The 20,004-nt window shown below is 46.5% G+C and overlaps 1 protein-coding gene across 1 annotated transcript in view; it reads right to left on the bottom strand.

Moving 5' to 3' along the window:
• ADSS1 (adenylosuccinate synthase 1) overlaps window positions 1-20,004 on the bottom strand; it is an 81,136-nt gene that overhangs the window by 10,833 nt on the left and 50,299 nt on the right. The window contains exons 2-7 of the mRNA XM_077266485.1: window positions 15,863-15,965; window positions 9,938-10,000; window positions 7,000-7,050; window positions 6,858-6,924; window positions 418-525; window positions 25-106 (exon numbers count right to left, since the gene is read on the bottom strand). Of these exons, the coding sequence (XP_077122600.1) occupies window positions 25-106; window positions 418-525; window positions 6,858-6,924; window positions 7,000-7,050; window positions 9,938-10,000; window positions 15,863-15,965 (474 nt within the window). The remainder of the gene's footprint in view (window positions 1-24; window positions 107-417; window positions 526-6,857; window positions 6,925-6,999; window positions 7,051-9,937; window positions 10,001-15,862; window positions 15,966-20,004) is intronic.

The following is a 20,004-nucleotide window of genomic DNA, read 5'->3' on the forward strand; positions in this document are numbered from 1 at the left end:
ACTACATGCGGAGCTTTGCCTTACCTTCAGTTTCTTCAGCTGTCCTTCTATATCCACCTCCAGATTTGGGAACATGGACTGATGCTGATGTGCCAGGTTTTTGAACCTACAAAATAGAACATTTGATGATCCCAGAATTCCGGACTGATGAGACAATACTCATCTCACATGCTGGCAGATAGATAGATAGATATGGGATAGATAGATGTCAAGTGTGAGAAGCTTCACTATCAGTCACAGTCTATAGACCAAAGCGGAGAAGACCTTTTTTTCTGACCTTGGACAACCACAATCCTACACCCATACTTACACTTCTTGATGACTGATAAGAAGCTGCTGTCATGTATGTCGGCATCTTGTTGTTGTGGCTCAATCTTTCAGGCAAGGATAATAATAAGGTAACACAATAGCCCATACCTGGATGAAAACTCATCAAAGTCTGACAGAAGGTCACATACTCGGAGACCGGTGCGTGAGGCTTTTGATGAGTATGTTGGTCCAATGCCTTTCTTCGTAGTGCCTATGCTACGGCAAAAAAGATGGGAGAATTAGAACATGTGTTATTTATTCTTCACATTTTTTTAAATTTTCTATATTTTGCTTTTTAAACTATTTAATAGTAATTATATAAATGCAAATGGATATGAATCCTTCGATAATGTCATGGATGCTGCATTTGTGCAAAGGATTTTACATCTACAGCTACTAAGCAGAACTTTGTATTTCTATGGTTACAGACTACATATAATCCCCATATAGTCAGATCCCGTAGTAATAGTTCTCATTTGTATCCTTTTTTATCACTTTATTGGCTCTGGATAATTGATGAGGGTCTCCTCTATTTAAGGTTAGCCCAACTCAGCAATGTACCACCTATATGCAGGATAGGCGGTTACTTGCTGATCACAGGGATCCCACCTTTGGGACTCCATCTGATTCCAAGAACAGGGCTCTGAAGTGTACAATGAGCAGAGTCATGTGCTTGGCTGCCTCCAGCAATCCCATAGACTATGAACGTAGCGTCTCCCGCTGCGCAGAGTGTCTCATGCTCCACAGTGTCTCATATTTTGTAATATAACACTAGTAATATGACACTGTAGGAATAACCACTATTATCATTACATAGATTTCTGCTACCATAAGTCCAAATCTATCCACGTAATCAGCCGTCTAATAGTGAAGAACTAAACCATGCAGGGTGTCTCACACTATGCTGAGTGTCTCACATTGCTGGACTGCCAGCAGCACCAGGTGAACAAGGGCAATTGCCGGAATCCTCTGATCTCAGGAAGGACCCACTCGATCCCACTTTCAATTGGCGACATCTAATATTCATGTATGGGGGATGTCCGCACTGCTAGGAGTGTCTTAAAAAGTGCCAAAGGTAGTACAGGAGTGCTGAGCGTCGTACAAGAGTGTCGAGCGCCGTACAGAGTGCAGAATGCCAAGCGTTGTACAGAGTGCTCAGCATTGTACAGAGTGCCGAGCGTCGTACAGGAGTGCCGAGCGTCGTACAGGAGTGCCGAGCGTCGTACAGTGTAGTGAGCATAGTACAGGGTGGTGAGTGTCACACAGAGTGGCGAGCGTAGTACAGAGTGGCGAGTGTAGTACAGAGTGCCAAGTGTCGTACACAGTGCCGAGTGTCATACAGAGTGGGGAGCGTCGTACAGGAGTGCCGAGCATCGTACAGGGTGGCGAGCGTCGTACAGAGTGCCATGTGTCGTACACAGTGCCGAGCATCATACAGACTGCCGAGTGTCGTACAGAGTGCCAAGCGTCATACAGAGTCCCGAGAAGGCACGCTAGCCGAAACACGCGTAGGGGCTGTGGCACCGCAGGTCTGAGGTAATGGATTACACTGTTTATTTCTTCTCTACCCCTCCATCTTCTCCATACATACTTGCTGTATGTGCTTGACTCTAGTTGATAATACAAGTTAAACTTGTGATATATATGAACTAGATGTTTGGGGTGGATATATGGCATATTTTTGCATCTAATTGCCCTGACCTGTGGTTCCACTACTGGCAGTTGTCACCATCTGATTATCCCACCTTTTTGTTACAGTCTTGTTTTTATTAATTAAGTAATAAAGCAAATAACTTTTAAAATATTACCTTGCTCCTAGTTGTGCAAATTTGTTCTTTATATGGGTTTAGCGTGCCGAGCATCATACAGAGTGCCGAGTGTCATACAGAGTGCCGAGTGTCTTACACTGTGCAGAGCGTAGTACAGAGTGCCGAGTGTCATACAGAGTGCCGAGCATCGTACACTGTGCCGAGTGTCGTACAGAGTGCCGAGTGTCTTACACTGTGCCGAGTGTCGTACAGAGTGCCGAGCATCGTACACTGAGCTGAGTGTCATACAGAGTGCCGAGCGTAGTACAGAGTGCCGAGCGTCGTACAGAGTGCCCAGCGTAGTACAGAGTGCCGAGCGTCATACAGAGTGCCGAGTGTCATACAGATTGCTGAGTGTCGTACAGAGTGCCGAGTGTCGTACAGAGTGCCGAGTGTCTTACACTGTGCCGAGTGTCGTACAGAGTGCCGAGCATCGTACACTGAACTGAGTGTCATACAGAGTGCCGAGCGTAGTACAGAGTGCCGAGCGTCGTACAGAGTGCCCAGCGTAGTACAGAGTGCCGAGCGTCATACAGAGTGCCGAGTGTCATACAGATTGCTGAGTGTCGTACAGAGTGCCGAGTGTCGTACAGAGTGCCGAGTGTCTTACACTGTGCCAAGCGTAGTACAGAGTGGCGAGTGTCATACAGAGTGCCGAGCATCGTACATGGTGCCGAGTGTCTTACAGAGTGCCGAGTGTCTTACACTGTGCCGAGTGTCATACAGAGTGCCGAGCGTCATACACTGTGCTGAGTGTCGTACAGAGTGCCGAGAATAGTAGAGTGCCGAGTGTCATACAGAGTGCCGAGTGTTGTACAGAGTGCCGAGCATCGTACAGAGTGCCGTGCATCGTACAGAGTGCCGAGCATCGTACAGAGTGCAGAGTGTTGTACAGAGTGCGGAGCGTCGAACAGAATGCCGAGCGTTGTACAGAATGCAGAGTGTCGTACAGAGTGCCGAGTGTCTTACATTGTGCCAAGCATAGTAAAGAGTGGCAAGTGTCGTACAGAGTGCCGAGCATCGTACACTGTGCCGAGTGTCATACAGAGTGCCGAGCGTCGTACACTGTGCCGAGTGTCGTACAGAGTGCCGAGCGTAGTACAGAGTGCCGTGCATCGTACAAAGTGTCTAGCGTTGTACAGAGTGTAGAGTGTTGTACAGCGTGCCGAGCATCGTAGAGAATGCCGAGCGTCATAGAGAATGCAGTGTCATACAGAGTGCCGAGTGTCTTACACTGTGCCAAGCATAGTACAGAGTGCCGAGTGTCGTACAGAGTGCCAAGCGTCGTACACTGTACCGAGTGTCATACAGAGTGCCGAGCGTAGTACAGAGTGCCGTGTCTTACACTGTGCTGAGTGTCGTACAGAGTGCCGAGCGTCGTACACTGTGCCGAGTGTCGTACAGAGTGCCGAGCGTAGTACAGAGTGCCGTGCATCGTACAGAGTGCCTAGCGTTGTTCAGAGTGTAGAGTGTTGTACAGAGTGCCGAGCATCGTAGAGAATGCCGAGCGTCGTAGAGAATGCAGAGTGTCATACAGAGTGCCGAGTGTCTTACACTGTGCCAAGCATAGTACAAAGTGCCGAGTGTCGTACAGAGTGCCAAGCGTCGTACACTGTACCGAGTGTCAGAGTGCCGAGCGTAGTACAGAGTGCCGTGTCTTACACTGTGTCGAGTGTTGTACAGAGTGCCAAGCGTCGTACACTGTGCCGAGTGCCGTACAGAGTGCCGAGCGTAGTACAGAGTGCCATGCATCGTACAGAGTGCCTAGCGTTGTACAGAGTGTAGAGTGTTGTACAGAGAGCCGAGCATCGTAGAGAATGCCGAGCGTCGTAGAGAATGCAGAGTGTCATACAGTGTGCCGAGTGTCTTACACTGTGCCAAGCATAGTACAGAGTGCCGAGTGTCGTACAGAGTGCCAAGCGTCGTACACTGTACCGAGTGTCATACAGAGTGCCGAGCGTAGTACAGAGTGCCGTGTCTTACACTGTGCTGAGTGTCGTACAGAGTGCCGAGCGTCGTACACTGTGCCGAGTGTCATACAGAGTGCCGAGCGTAGTACAGAGTGCCGTGCATCGTACAGAGTGCCTAGCGTTGTACAGAGTGTAGAGTGTTGTACAGAGTGCCGAGCATCGTAGAGAATGCCGAGCGTCGTAGAGAATGCAGAGTGTCATACAGAGTGCCGAGGGTCTTACACTGTGCCAAGCATAGTACAGAGTGCCGAGTGTCGTACAGAGTGCCAAGCGTCATACACTTTCCCGAGTGTCATACAGAGTGCCGAGCGTAGTACAGAGTGCCGTGTCTTACACTGTGCTGAGTGTCGTACAGAGTGCCGAGCGTTGTACACTGTACCGAGTGTCGTACAGAGTGCTGAGATGTAGTACAGAGTGCCAAGCGTCTTACATTGCACGACTGCCAATGGCATTCTCTGGAGTCCACTGCTCTCACGGGTGCCCACTCGTTCCAGAACAGACAGAAAGTGGAACATTGTTCAGTGAGCGTGAAGGAGAGCGAAGCACAGGAGAGTAACATTAGGGGAGACCAGCTAAAAGCAGGCTGCCTCCCTCTGGAGCGCAGATAACCAGTAGCCGGACCACCGAGGTTGTAAGGGACTCTACGACTTACATCAGAGACTGGCAGGACAGCTGAACTGCAAGTTACCTGTCCGCCACACACACCTGAGACACAGTAACACATAGAGCCCGGAGCGTACTAGAGTCCCTGTAAAAAGGCTTGAGTTACCTGTCATACAGGTATTGTCCTATCCTATATGGGGGACAGAGAGAAGAACTGTGAGGACCTTATCCGAAGCCATAGGCAGTAAGGGACTACAACACCACCGCGCTAGAGGAAGGCTTTTAACTCTCCCTGGTAAAGGGGACTCTGGATTCGCTTCCAAGCCGGCCGGACCCTGCCTGCCCTGTGATCTGGTGCCCTGGACTGTGGCAGCCTGAAGTCTTCAGTAAACCAGGTAAAGAGACTGCAAACCTGTGTCCTCGTTCTTTACTGCGCCATACACCATCTTCCATCTACACACCGGGAGCCCTAGGGATATACTTCACCTGTGGGAAGTTATACCATCTAGCTGCCATAACATCACCCCAGAGGACCCCTTAAAGCAGCGTCGGTCCCCACTGACCGAATACCACAGGTGGCGTCACGAACATAAACTCTATTCACCAAATCCCTTTAAAGACTTTCCCCTTTTACATGGGCGCCCAGAGCCACGGCCAGGGTTGCCACTGTGACATTCCCCTGTGAACACTGGACCCGGTGCCGGGTACCCCACAGCCCTGGAGGGCGACTCATGTCCCTTCCAAGGTCTAACACAATTGCGGGGCACCGGTGGTGTTATCATGGTAGATAGGGGTCTACTGAAGGCTTTGTGTCTGCCATGTTTGTACAAATTTGAAGCCCGGCCTTCATAGTAGATTTAAAGGTACCTTCACACGAAACGACGCTGCAGCGATAGCGACAACCGATCGCTGCAGCGTCGCTGTTTGATCGCTGGAGAGCTGTCACACAGACCGCTCTCCAGCGACCAACGATGCCGAGGTCCCCGGGTAACCAGGGTAAACATCGGGTTGCTAAGCGCAGGGCCGCGCTTAGTAACCCGATGTTTACCCTGGTTACCAGCGTAAAAGTAAAAAAAACAAACAGTACATACTTACATTCGCGTCCCCCAACGTCCGCTTCCTGCTCTGACTGACTGACTGAGCGCCGGCAGTAGCAGGGCACAGCGGTGACGTCACCGCTGTGCTTTCACTTTCACTTTGCGGCGCTCAGTCAGTGTGGGAAGCGGACGGCGGGGGACGCGAAGGTGAGTATGTACTGTTTGTTTTTTTTACATTTTACACTGGTAACCAGGGTAAACATCGGGTTACTAAGCGCGGCCCTGCGCTTAGTAACCCGATGTTTACCCTGGTTACCAGTGTAAAATATCGCTGGTATCGTTGCTTTTGCTGTCAAACACAACGATACACGGCGATCGGACGACCAAATAAAGTTCTGAACTTTGTTCAACGACCAGCGATATCATAGCAGGATCCAGATCGCTGCTGCCTGTCAAACTAAACGATATCGCTAGCCAGGACACTGCAACGTCACGGATCGCTAGCGATATCGTTACAAAGTCGTTTCGTGTGAAGGTACCTTAAGTCTCATAGGGTGTGTATTAGCATTTTTTTTTAAAGTATGTAAAAACCCTTATTTTTGTATCTTTTTGGGAGTAAATGTAAAAACTAAAGTAACATTATAATATTTACTCCCTATTGGGAATGACAAAGGTTTAAATGTCAGAATCTCTGGTGTTTGGTCACTTCCCTACCAAAACAATGGATTATAAAGGGGATCAGAAGGTCATATAGACCCCAAAATGGAAATGACAAAAACTACAGCTTGGACAACAAGAAAACAAGCCCTGATACAACATTGTCAACAGCAAAATATCTGATTATCGCTTTTAGGAGTGGAGAAAAGAAACAAAAGCAAAGAGTGGGCCCCTGGGACGCTGTGGCCCGTGGGCACGCAGAAACCCGGAACCTGCCCCGATAGTGTGTGCTACAGTGTATGCAATAACCCATATAGTATAGGAGGCTTACAGTATATTATATGAAGTGTTGTATATTGCAGAAAAACAAATATTTCCATATATTTTGACTATCGTAACATCCAACATCAATCATTATAATGACCGACTAGAAGAAAATCACTAAAAGCATGAAGGGGTTGTAATATAATTACTTTTTTCCGTCTTGAGCTTGTCTCTGGACTTCTTGGAGACCGTCAACTGCCTGGTGAAAGTCACATACTACACGGGGGACAAACATGGGTCAGTCTGGGAGAAACACACGTATACTAGATTTATTACACCTCCTACACTTACCAATATGAGCTCGGTCGGATATGATCAGCCTTTTCTCCCAATCTTTTAAACCTATAAAAAATACAATACATGGTATATAGGAAAGCAGAATCTTACAGGCTATAAAGGGGTTGTGCTGGGCTAATGAAAGATAGCTACTTTCTTTCCACAAGGTTTTGGGTAGCACCCTTAAAGCAGATTTGTTACCAGATTTCAAAATACAAATTGCATACATTATTAAATAGATTTTTCAAGACCTGGTGGGACAGGTGTACTTACTTTGAAAACCCTTGTCAAAATGGCTTAAAAATAATTTATCAAAGGTATTCCTAGCTTGATTGACAACTCCTCGGTATCCCTTCTCTCTGCTGCAGAATTCCCACCAAGTCTAATTGACAGATTCTCAGAGTACTCCCTTCTTATTGCTGAGGCTTCACCCTCCTAGCCCCCTTGACAACTCCTCACTATCCTTCCTGCTGCTGAATCCATGCCCACCTAGCCTGATGAACAGCTCCTCATTGTCCCTCTTCCCTCCTGCTCAATCCCCCACCTTCCCTGTTCCACTGCTCCTCACTGTCCTTCTTTCCTGCTGCTGAATTTCGCCCACTTAGCCTGATAACATCTCCTCTTCTCTGCTTTTGAATCGTGCTATCCTGATTAACTGGTCCTTAGTGTCCCTCCATCCTGCTGCTGTTGAATCCCTGCCCACCTACTCTGACTGGTAGTTCCTCAGTGTCCCTCTTCCCTGCTGCTAAATCTTCACTCACCTAACTGGTGTGACAGCTCCTGTGTTCCTCCTCCTTGCTGCCGAATCCCTGCCCACGAAGACTGATTGATAGTTCCTCAGTGTACCTCCTCCTTGTTGCTGAGTCTTCACCCATCTAGCGTGATGGAAAGCTCCTCACTGTCCTTCCCGCTGCTGAATACCTTCCCATCTGGAACAGGTAGTTCCTCAGTGTCTCCCTTCCATGCTGCAAAATCTTCACCCACTTAACTGTTCTGACAGCTCCTCAGTGTTCCTAGTCCTTGCTGCAGAATCCCCGCCCACCTAGACTGATTGATAGTTCCTCAGTGTTCCTCCTCCTTGTTGCTGAGTCTTCACCCTTCTAGTATGATAGAAAGCTCCTCACTGTCCTTTCCTGCTGCTGAATTTCGCCCACCTAGCCCGATAACAGCTCTTCTCTGCTTCTGAATTCTGCTATCCTGATTGACTGGATCTCAGTGTCCCTCCATCCTGCTGCTGAATTGCTGCCCACCTACCCTGACTGGTGGTTCCTCAGTGTCCCTCTTCCCTGCTGCTAAATCTTCACCCACCTAACTGGTCTGACAGCTCCTCAGTGTCCCTCCTCCTTGCTGCTGAATCCCCGCCCACCTAGCCTGATTGGCAGATCCTCAGTGTCCCTATTCCCTGCTGCTAAGATCTCACGCTGCTCTATACAATCTGCAACTGTCAGTCGGGCTGTGTGGACAGACACAATTTACATTAGTCTCATGAGCTCTCTCACTCTTAAGTCAGACTCTTAAAATGTTCAATTTAATATCAGATATATACAGCCATGGACTTTCAGAGTGAGTACACCAGACTCATCAGTTCCAACAGATATATTTATGCAGTTTTTATTTTGAAATCTTGTAACAAATCCACCATATCTTTGATTTCTGTGAGCTGCTATACCACAATTAACCACAAACAAGTGGGGTGCTGTTTAAGAATGGAAACAGTCATGATTGTTTAACCCTTTAAGGCCACAATTACATCTGTAAGAAGAAATTCTGGAACCCCCTCTTGAGATTTTGTCTACAATGGAAATCTTTGAGACAATCCATTATTCAAGTGAAACTATCCATTATATCTGCTGATCCCTGGGGATCCTGTCTCTGATACCCTTCACTTCAGATTCCCAGGGAAAGCCTTAGCTAATCGGATATTTTTCCTGTAGTGGCCACTAGAGGTGAAATATAGTATTACATGCCAGACATTTAGGTTATGTGCACACGCTGCGGAATGGTGTGCGGATTTTTCCGCACTGATTTTGGTAAATCCGCAGGTAAACCGCACTGTGCATTTACCGCGGAATTGCCGCGTGTTTTCTGCAGTTTTTGTGCAAATTCCACCTGCGGTTTTACACCTGCGGATTCCTATTGAGGAGAAGGTGTAAACCACTGCGGAATCCCCACAAAGAATTGACATGCTGGGGAATATAAACCGTTGCATTTCCACGTTTTTTTCCGCAGCATGTGCACTGCAGATTTTTTTTCCATAGGTTTACATGGTACTGTAAACTCATGGAAAACTGCTTCAGGTCCGCAGCCTCAAATCCGCTGCGGATCTGCTGCAAAATCTGCAACGTGTGCACATAGCCTGAAATTCAAGAATGCGGCCTCTTTCAGGTTTATTATTATTATTTTTTTTACTTGATTGCATGTATTTTGGGCTAAATATAATTTTCGCAATTGTGCTTAATTACACATTTTGCACCGTTTGCGTCTGTGTCGCACTGTTTTTTTGCAAACTGCAGAGGGAGTTTCCTGAAAATCTGTCAGCGAGCTCATTCCAACAAGGACCAGAGACCACATCAAAAGAAAAGAAAATCTTTCCTGTGGTCAGAATTCAGCAATCTGGAGCTCAGAAAAAAACATAAAAAAGAATCATAAACCCATTAACAGGTTCTCAGTTATAGCCCAGAAGCTATAGAAAGCAAATGGTGCAATTTTTTTTATGAAACCCAATTACACATTTTTTTTTTAGCCCAAAATAAATACATTTACATGAAAAAATGACCAAAAATTGTTAATCTCCTTAGATGGGCCAAACTGTGGACCCCTTTCTCTATCATCCATGATGTATCCGGACATAATTACCATGTTTTTTTTCATCCTAGTCTTAGTATTTTTCTCTCCGCTCCTGTGTTTGTCCCTGACTCGAAATCTTTCCGACGAGCGAATAAAGATTTTTTACCTTTTTTTTCATTTTTTTCCGCCTCTTCAAAAAGTCCTGGCAGATGTATGACGACCCCATTACCTGTTGGGAATACACAAGGAGCTTTAAAAAAAAAAAATGGGCAAAAAAATAAAATTCTTCACTGTTTTGTGCATCAGTGAGAAGTGCAGGGACGCTGCCATATAACACTGAGCTGCGGATAGGACTCTGCGGAAATATATGGACTTCAGAGCCAACTCCAGATCGCCAAGTAATACATCTGCTCCGAAAAGAAGCGCACATCAATTCCCCTAAGGGATATAGATTACAAAGTACATAAAGCGATCGGAGGAAAAGCGCAATATTAATACGACACTGGGGAAATATGCTGCGGCTCCATTTGTCATCGGTAAACAAGAATATATGACCAGTTTGGGAATTTTAAAAGAATGTTTTTATAGATCTGCTTCCAGCGTAAGATAAACTCGGGGCTTTTTGCCATAAAATCCCATTAAGTGAACAGCCAGAGCGTTCAGGTAAAAGAATAATAGTAATGATGTAAAATACCGCACTCGCCGGAGCGACGCTCATCTATTTATGGACCTGAGCTTCTGCATAAACCTTACGGAACAACAGATAGATTTTGCCATTTTTATGGATCTTTCTATCATTTTGGCTTATTTTTTTATGGTGGCGTGCAGATATTTTCTGGGTGAATTAACGGGAATGTAGGAGCTTTGATTCTTGATTGTTTGATTGAGCATAAAAGTCTGCAATGGACTGTAACAATGGAAATTTACAGCGAGGCCGGAGGGCTGCGGGATGGGGACGTCTAACTGAATGGTTCTCGTCAGCTTAGAACTGCACGTCTGAATGTACAATAGTAGTGTTGAGGTCACCAACTCTTCTACATCCATCCATCCATCCATCCATCAAAAGAGAGCTGCAAGTGTCTAGGGCTGAAATATCACACGCAGAAGCTAATAAATGTCCATTTTAAGTCTGATTTACATAATCACACAACAAAGCTAAAATTGTGCCTCACCCAGGGGCATACCGTCCAAAGTGCAGACCATGTAGCCCCTATGGGGCCTATAACCTGGGCATCATACTGTGTGTTGGTGACTGTGGGGGCCATCATTCTGTATGTGGAGAGCTGTGTGGGCATCAGACTGTGTGTGGAGGAATGAGACTGTGTGTGGGGGGCTGTCGAGTATCAGAAAGTGTATGTGAGGGGACTGTCGGGCATCAGCCTGTGTGTGGGGGTTCTGTGGAGGGATCATGCAGTGTGTGCGTGACTGTTGAGGCATCATACTATGTGTGGGGAGCTGTGGGGGCATCAGACTGTGCATGTAGGGGCTGTCGGGTATTAGACCGTATGTGGGGGGACTGTTGGGCATCAAACTGTGTGTGGGGGGCTATTGGGTATCAGACCGTGTGTGGGGGGCCTGTACAGATCATGCTGTGTGTGGGGGACTCTAGGGGGCCATCATATTGTGTGTGTGAGACTGCAGGAGCATCAGACTGTGTGTGTGTGGGGGGGCAGTTGGGTATCAGACTATGTGTGTGGGGAGGCTGTCAATCATCCGGCTGTGTGTGTGGGATTCTAGGGGCCATCATATTGTGTGTGTGGGACTGCAGGAGCATCATACTGTGTGGGTGGGGGACTGCAGAGACATCATACCATTTGTGGGTGACTGTGGAGTCATCATACTGTGTGTGGGTGACTGTGGAGGCATCATGTTGTGTGTGGATGATTGTGGGGGCATCATTCTATGTGTGACTGACTTTGAGGGTGTCCTACTGTGTATGTGGGAGCATTATACTATGTGTGGTGGCATTATACTGTGTGTGGCTGACTTTGGGGGCATCATACTGTGTATGTGGGGCTGTGGGGGCATTATACTGTGTGTGAACTATGAAGACATCATACTGTGGGGGGCACTTTAGTGGAATCATACTATGGGGACATTATACTGCGTTGAAGGTCACTGTGGCAGCATCATACTTTGCTGGAGGCACTGTAGGGCCATCATACCTTGCATGTGAGGGGTGGCTTTGATGTGAAATAGTGGTATAATGCTGTCTGTGTGTGTCGGGGGAGGGGCATTTTTGTGGGCATCATATTCTATTAGGGCCATGAAATGGGTCTTGCAGTTGGATAGAACGTGGGGCTGCAATATTGGCAGAATTACTGTGTATGTAGCGCCCCCACTGCCGCAGGGCCGAGGGGTACCCGGTACCGGGCCTCTGAGTCTCTGCTCTGGGGTTGTCACGGTGGCTAGACCCGGTCCGTGACCCTGCTGAGGGGCGTACAATGAAGGTGGAGGTATGGTGACGATGTTATGATGTGGTGCAGGCCGCAGTAAATAACGAGGACACCAGGTTGCAGTCTCTTTACCTCTTTACTGAAGGTCTCTGGGTCCTCAGTCCGGAATACGGTTCACCAGGCTGCGCAAGTCCGGCCGGTCCGATGGCACCTCCAGAGTTCTCCTTGCAGGTGGAAATCTGTGCCTTCCTGCTAGCGCTATGTGTTGTGGTCCTCCCCTGCTGTGCTTACGGGATAGTCACCACAACTGTTGTGTCTGTTTCTCGTGTTCCCTCACAACAACTCGATTAGATGATGTTCTGCTAATCCTCCGTCCCTCCCTGATGTTACGGTTGGGACGCACCCGTATGACGGGTAGGCTCGGAGCTCTTCCGGGACCCTAGAGTCGCCCCTCTCCACAGGTTGCCCCCCAAGTCTGCATAGGTGATGTATGTGAGACAGCCCGCCTGTGACTGACTGTCCTGCCGTTGGTTTGAAGTATTGCTTGGAGCTAGATATATGAATACTCCCTCGGCGTTCCGGCCACCGGTAGTGCGCCTCAGTAGGATGTTGCCTCGGTCTTACAGCACGACTCCTACTGGTATTCTCCTTTTTGCTTTGATCTCGTTTCTCACTCAGCACAATATATCTCGCTTCTGATCCTTTCTTAGGGCACCGCCGCTATGCTGAGCAGGCACGGTCCCGTGACGTTCTTTCTCGTTGCCAGGCCTCTGTCAGGGTCCCAAACCTGACAGGGACCCTACCGAATCTTCCCCACAACACCCCCTGCCACAAGGTGTTGCCTGGTTCCAACCCAGTCAGCTTTCTGAACTAACTTCCTGCCTGACCCCCAGTTTACCCACACGGTGAGGAGTGGCCTAATAAATAGCACCCTTAGCTCCCCCTGGAGGCCCGACTGTGAAATGTATTGGTGTATGTGATACCTGGTCAGATGAACTCCTTCAGTGCCATCAGACGTACCATAGCTCCCCTTAGCGGCGGAGCCACAGTACTGCAACGACCAGGACTCTGGGGCGCTGCATGTACATGTCGCAAAACTGATTTTAAAAGTTAGGAGGTATGAGCCTTCTTACTTTGTTGAATATTTTTGGGGGGTATAGAGGTGGGGGGGATTATGACCTTTGCTATGGGGCCCTGTGATGTCTATGTATGTCACTGGTCCCACCCATCTGTATGTTCTTTATAGGAGTCTATAGGTAACCCCTTTGTCCGCATTAGGGAAGTGGTGCCAGGCCACTGTTATGTGTCTATATTTCTCCAGTCGGAAAGTATTGATTTATTCTATTATTGATAGGACTGTAAATGGTCAGTAGCAAAGCCTGAGACTAGACCGATAACCGAGCTGATGTCTAGTAATTTGCGGACCTCACTCTTCACAGCCAACTTTTAAGGTAATTGCACAATAATAGGAATTTGGTGGGAATTTTTCAGATTTTTTTGCCGCAAATCTGCTGTGTTTAACAGTTTAAGCAAAGTAGGAAAACTACTGCCCGCTGTGTGTATAAAGACGCTATGGAGCTATTCGTTTTTTGGTGTGTTTATGAGGAACCCGAACACACACATATAAAAAATGCAGTTATGTTTTTTTAAAGGGGTTGTCCAGGACTTTAAAATTAATGGCCTATCCTTAGGATAGGTCATCAATGTCTGATCAGTGTGGGTGCAACACTCGGCTCCCGGCTGCCGGAATCGCTCAGTGGACAGCACAGCACCAACGACTGCGCAGTGGCCACGGTCAGGTACTGCACATCCACCTCCTATGCAAATCAATTGTGGGCAGATGTGCAGTACCTGTCCGCGGCCACTGTACAGTCAGCGGAGCTGTGCAGCTGTAACTGAGCAGATCCAGCCGCTGTCGACACCGGGAACAGCTAATCGGTGGGGTGGCCGGGTGTCGCACCCCCACTGATCAGACATCGATGAACTATCCTAAGGACAGGCTATTAATGTTAAAGTCCCGGGCATCCCCTCTAAGTGCCAGCATTTCTGTGCTAAAAAATGCATGAAAAATCCTGCTTCAAATTTGTACCAACAGCACATCAAAAAAGGGGAAAAACACAATAAAGAAATGCAGCAAAAATGCAGAATTCGGAGCAGATTGATATTGAGTACTTTGGTGTGGAAAAAAGCAGAAAGAACACACCAGAAGAAAGCACAGAGCATGGTCTCGGGATATTGCATGCAGGAAATCTGCAATGTTTTACCTTACCAGCAAAAGGGATAAGATTGTACAAAATGTAAACCACATGCAGAGAAAGAAAAATTTGCGTATCAAAATCTGCAACTTTTCCGCAATGAAATCCACAATTACAATCACTAGATTTGGTGCAGTTTTTGCACTGCAAACAGCACATGTACATTAGCAGCAATGAACTGACTCTGACAGTATGGAAGCGAAGGTGCAAAGGTCATTGTGAAGGGAGAGGGAGGAGGTGAGCTTTGACATTGCCTTTAGTGATTGGTGGATCCTGTGTTATCAGCGGTGTATAGAGGGGTTACCTGTCACTGTCATCCTGACTCTGCTGATAAGGAGTCTGCTGAAAACTCTTCCTGAAGGACAGGAAGTAACAGTCTAAAAAAATGCCCCAGTGGCCAGTGTGAAAATTGCAAGATTTCTCTTTTTTTAAAAAAAAAACTAAATACTGTGATATGAACAAAACACCCATTGCCAAATATTTTTAACAATACATGTAACACAAAAACCTGATTTAAACAATAGATCAATTTCCGATGATCCTTTAAAGACAGAATCCCTAGGAGTAACCGGAGATTGCAGCGCCACAATCACCACTGTCTTTGAGTGCCAGGGATTTTACCATTTACTCCCTCATTGGTCAGGCACTGCATGGTGGTGCTAATTGGACACTGAATAACAGTTTAATGTTTGCGTGGAATGACAGTATTGTGTAGGACAGCTATGGCGGTTTTATATGGTCACTATATGGTGGTATTATTAGGATACCACACGATTATATTATTTAGGAATTGTATGGTGATATGACTATGCAGAAAAATGCATTTAGTTGTATGTGTGGCTTTGTCTGACACCTACTTGAAAATAGTAGCAAGACTATGTATGAATCAGTGCTGTTCTTTTATTTCACCACTAGATGTCATGATAGCAAAAGGGATTAATTTCAGAATTTAACAATCCATGTCATGTACTGCCCTTCAGTGGCGGACACTGACTCTGAGCTAGGACAATATATGGGCCCTTTGGAGTCCAATAGCTCATCATAATGCCCAATTCCTCCTGCTTTGGAAGTGGTAGTGGCCCCCTTACCTTTCGGGTCCCTGGTTGCTCTAATGGGATGTCCGCTCTGCTGCAAATGATTATTTGGATCAGTCTATGATTTAACTCCTCTTTACCATTTCGATATGTAAATCCAGTGTGACTGGCCTTTTGTGCTCCTTCTTTTTCTTTTGTGAGTATTGGTCCTATTGGATCCTTGGACTTTGGAGCGTGCAGCCTATATCTGTGTGCTGTTGGTTACCTTTTTTCTATACGGGTGGCCTTTTGTGATGTCATTGGCACATTTGCTCTATATGGCAACATGTCCAGATTCCCTTGATAATATCTACTTAAAAACTATTTTTTTCTCATTAGATGTTATATATTATAGGAAAGCACTTACCGATAAAGGAAATTGCTTTGGGGTTAATAATGCCACTGGGAAAGAGATGGAAATCATATTCTCTTCCTTCTACCACAACAGTGTGTCCTGCGTTGTTTCCTCCCTAAGGATAAGAAAACCATATATCAGTGACAAATTACTCTACAGATTTTATAAATAATATATATATATATATATATATATATATATATATATATATATATATATATATATATATATATATATATATATATATATATATATATATATACATACACACACATACATGTGAGAAATCACACTTCCATGTAACTGAACTGAGCCGGAGTATGCACTGCACACAGGCTGTATACTACGTGGGGATGAGTAGGTGGGAAGCCATTGAATAGTTGCCACCTGAGGATTGAGACAACACTGGCAAATTATGATAAATTCCTTCATTGCTGCAAAGATCATGGGTCAGTTTCTAGGGTCAGACAGTATCTAGGTGTTATGGTTGCAGAATGCTTTTTTTTTTTGCACAAAATTCTTCAAAATGGCGCACGTGGCTCATGAATTTTGGGCAAAACTAAACTTTTTTTTTGTCTTTTTTGCAACTTTTTAGAACAAAAATGAGGAAATCGGGTAGAGGATATACACGGCAGAGATCAAACCAATAGAAAGCCAGAATCCAAAGTATTCAAAATCCTAGATACTTTATTGTGCATCCTGTTAAAAACTTCAGGCAACATGCAACTGGGGACATCATTCCGTGACGTTAACGTGTTTCAGGCCAGTTTGGCCGTCACTCATAACACTCATAGACCAGACTAAGGGCCAAACTGGCCTGAAACGCGTTAACGTCATGGAATGATGTCCCCAGTTTCTAATAGGATGCACAATAACGTATCTACCGCTGTGTGTGAACTTTCCCACGCCGCGGTGCGTGGGAGCACCGGAGCTGATCAGCTGTTGAACTCTGGTGAACTCTCACGGCGGCTCAGTGATACACTGCAGGAGTGATTACCTCCTGTCAGTGTATCACCGGCGGCCGGGTGAGATCAGCATGGGACACTCTGTATTAAATGGACTATGGCAGAAAGGTGAGTATATTTTGGTTTATTATTTTTGATTGTTGCAGGAGACACGGCATTGGGAATTAGGCATTCGGTGAGTATGTATTTTGTATGTGAATATGTAAATGTTTTGATTTTTTTTTTACAATTGAACACGGGCACCAGATGATGAGACTATTCTCCCATCATCGGCTCATGCTGTCTCTTTTATATGTGACAAAAGACGTAGCCGGATGGGAGTAGTAGTTCCATCAGATGACGCCTGGGTACACACGTCGCATGGGTACGCACATACAGACACACACATACAGACATGCACACACAGACACACACAAACACACACAGACAGACACACGCACATATTCTCCACCCACACACAGAAACACACGCACATATTCTCCGCCCACACACACAGACACACACTTATTCCCCACCCGCAAACTCTTCCTCCTTTTGACATCATTTCCCTTTGACAATTTGCAGCATTTTGGCAGCAAATCTGCAGCAAATATGCAAACCTTTTTACACCTGCATTTTTGCCGCAGATTTGACTGACTCAATTGAAGTCAATGAGTCAAAAATGCTGCAGAAACGCAAAAAGAATTGACCTGCTGCAGAAAATAAAATGCTGCAAATATGGACAGAAATTTATGGATCATGTGCACAATACTTAAGGACTGTCATTGAACAACCTTGCTTTAGTATTCCATTGTGTTTTTGGACCATTTACGCGCTTAAAAAAGCAGCAAAAACGCATTAAAAATGCATCGTGTGCACATAGCCTAATAGTGCTATTGTGTCCTCTTCCATTATACTGCAGCGCCAAAATAAGTGTCATTGTGTGCCTAGCTCAGCAGGGGAGTCAAGCCTGCAAAGGCTGTAAGTGACAGATCTCACACCTTGAGCCAGCTCAGAGAAGGACAAAGGCTTGCTTGCAATATAGAGTCATGCTGAAGCTGCCAAAGAACATTCTAGAAACATGATTCCATAAGGAGGTATGGAGATACTTTATGTCCTAGTTGTACATAGTGTATATTTCCGAGATCTCCTAAACATGGCAAACACCTTCCAGGGGCTCGATCCATTCTATCACCCCAGGAGAGGAGATATGTAGAATGGCTGATAAGAGCCAGATAGCCAAAATGTGTTCAGTCTCAACGTATAGCAGAGGCCAGACCTGATCCAATGGTGCCAAAACCGCATCCCTAGGATCGTCGATTAAAGAGTTATAATTCATCTTAGGTTTTGGAGTTTTTACCAAGGTTCAGCTCAGAGGGCAGGAGGGAAGTGACTCAAAAAGGGATAAAGGCTAGTGTAAGGCCATGTGGTCTCACTCTGTATTATGCATGCGGTCCATTTCAAAAGGGGGTCACATTGAGTAACTTGCTGTGAAGGACCTAGAAGCCAGCTGCCATTCCATACCCCCTGCTGCCCAGCGCACACATAGTCGAACATCAACCCAGTAATTGACATGATCCATCTGCTTATATCTTTTGTCCTACCGCTATCTGTATTTGTTTATTTGACCAGTGTATATATGCAACCATTGTGTATATAATGTATTGCCTAATGTGCTCTTGAGATGATTGAATATATAATTTATCCTTGGGTTGCTCTTATATCTAGATCCACATGTCCGTTTCTCAGTTTAACTTTTCATGCTACCGGAGCTGGTTTCTGGCCCAATATTATCCCGTTAATGGACAGGGCTTATATCTATCGAGGTACTGGTGGCAGTCCTACCAGGCTGGCAGCACTCTTTTTCACTGGTGCTAGTGATAGGGGCCTCTCAGGCTGTCATGGTTGTGCGTGAGTGTGGTGTCACGTCAGTGACTGCGTGGGCCACATCCCCTCATTGCCCATGCCTCCCTGGCCCTGTGTGGAGAGAAGCCGTCTGTGTAAAGCTGTACCAAGTTTATCTTATGTGTTCCCAGGGAGTGCGCAATGTCACAATGGTGATAGTGGGGAGACCGCATTACGTGATCCGTCTGACATAATAGTGACATCAGGTTGGGTGGCGAAGTGTGGGTACACCACATTTTATGGGATTCTGCATGATCTCTCTGGTGTAATCCTTCACAGTGGTGGCAGAACAGTAGGATCGAGAGAATAGTGTGTGTGAGTGTGGGATCAGCTCAGCACTACACAGCCCGTGTACAAATACTGTAAGGTTTATGGGTGCTGTCACGGGAGTACTGGGTAGACTAAGGCTGGTTACCCGGGCCCCTGCGATATCCCTCAGGCTAGGGAAACCCTGTCTGTCCCTTTCCCAGAAGTTACACTAAAGGTGTGCATGTCTGGGCCACCAGGCCTGACCCTGTCTCCTGTTTCAGCCCTAAGCTGAAACCAACACCCGCCACCCAGTGAAGAGACCACACACCAATCCCCACAGAAAGCACAGACAGGGAAAACTGAAAAACGCACCACGCCGCAGACACACCGGAATACACTATAATGTGCACAGGGCAAAACAAATACAAATATAGGAAGGAGGAATATGACAAAGGATAATACACCACCAGCTACGATATTCTTACAAGACCACCACTCCAGACCGGAATCACTAGGCACAAAGCACAAGCTATAATTGGCGACGCCCAAAGTCCAGCACGACTATTTAAAGGCCGTGGGCGTAACCCAGCCTCCAACCAAATTACCAGCTAGATTAACCCCGAGCAAGCTGGATAAAGTCTAGCCGACGCCACTGAGCGTGTAGTGGACGTAAGTGGAATTACCGCTGTCTGTCGGACGCCCTAGTGTGAACAGCGTCCGACATGACAGTATCCCGCCTTCTATGAGGGACCCCAGGGCCCTCATGACTTATAGGACCCGGCTTGTCTGGATGGCGGCGGTGAAACATACTGACCAGCCGGTCCGCATGTATGTCCGAGGCTGGTACCCAGGACCTCTCTTCCAGCCCATAACCACGCCAATGTACCAGGTATTGTAATGTGCGGCGCACTACTCGAGAGTCAACCACCTTGGAGACTTCAAACTCCAAATTGCCATCCACCAAGACTGGAGGTGGCATAGGCGCCGTGTCCACAGAACCCACCACCTTTTTTAATAAAGATCTGTGGAACACGTTGTGTATTTTATATACCGTAG

Source organism: Ranitomeya variabilis, chromosome 1, assembly GCF_051348905.1.
Source record: "Ranitomeya variabilis isolate aRanVar5 chromosome 1, aRanVar5.hap1, whole genome shotgun sequence".
Lineage (NCBI taxonomy): Eukaryota > Metazoa > Chordata > Amphibia > Anura > Dendrobatidae > Ranitomeya > Ranitomeya variabilis.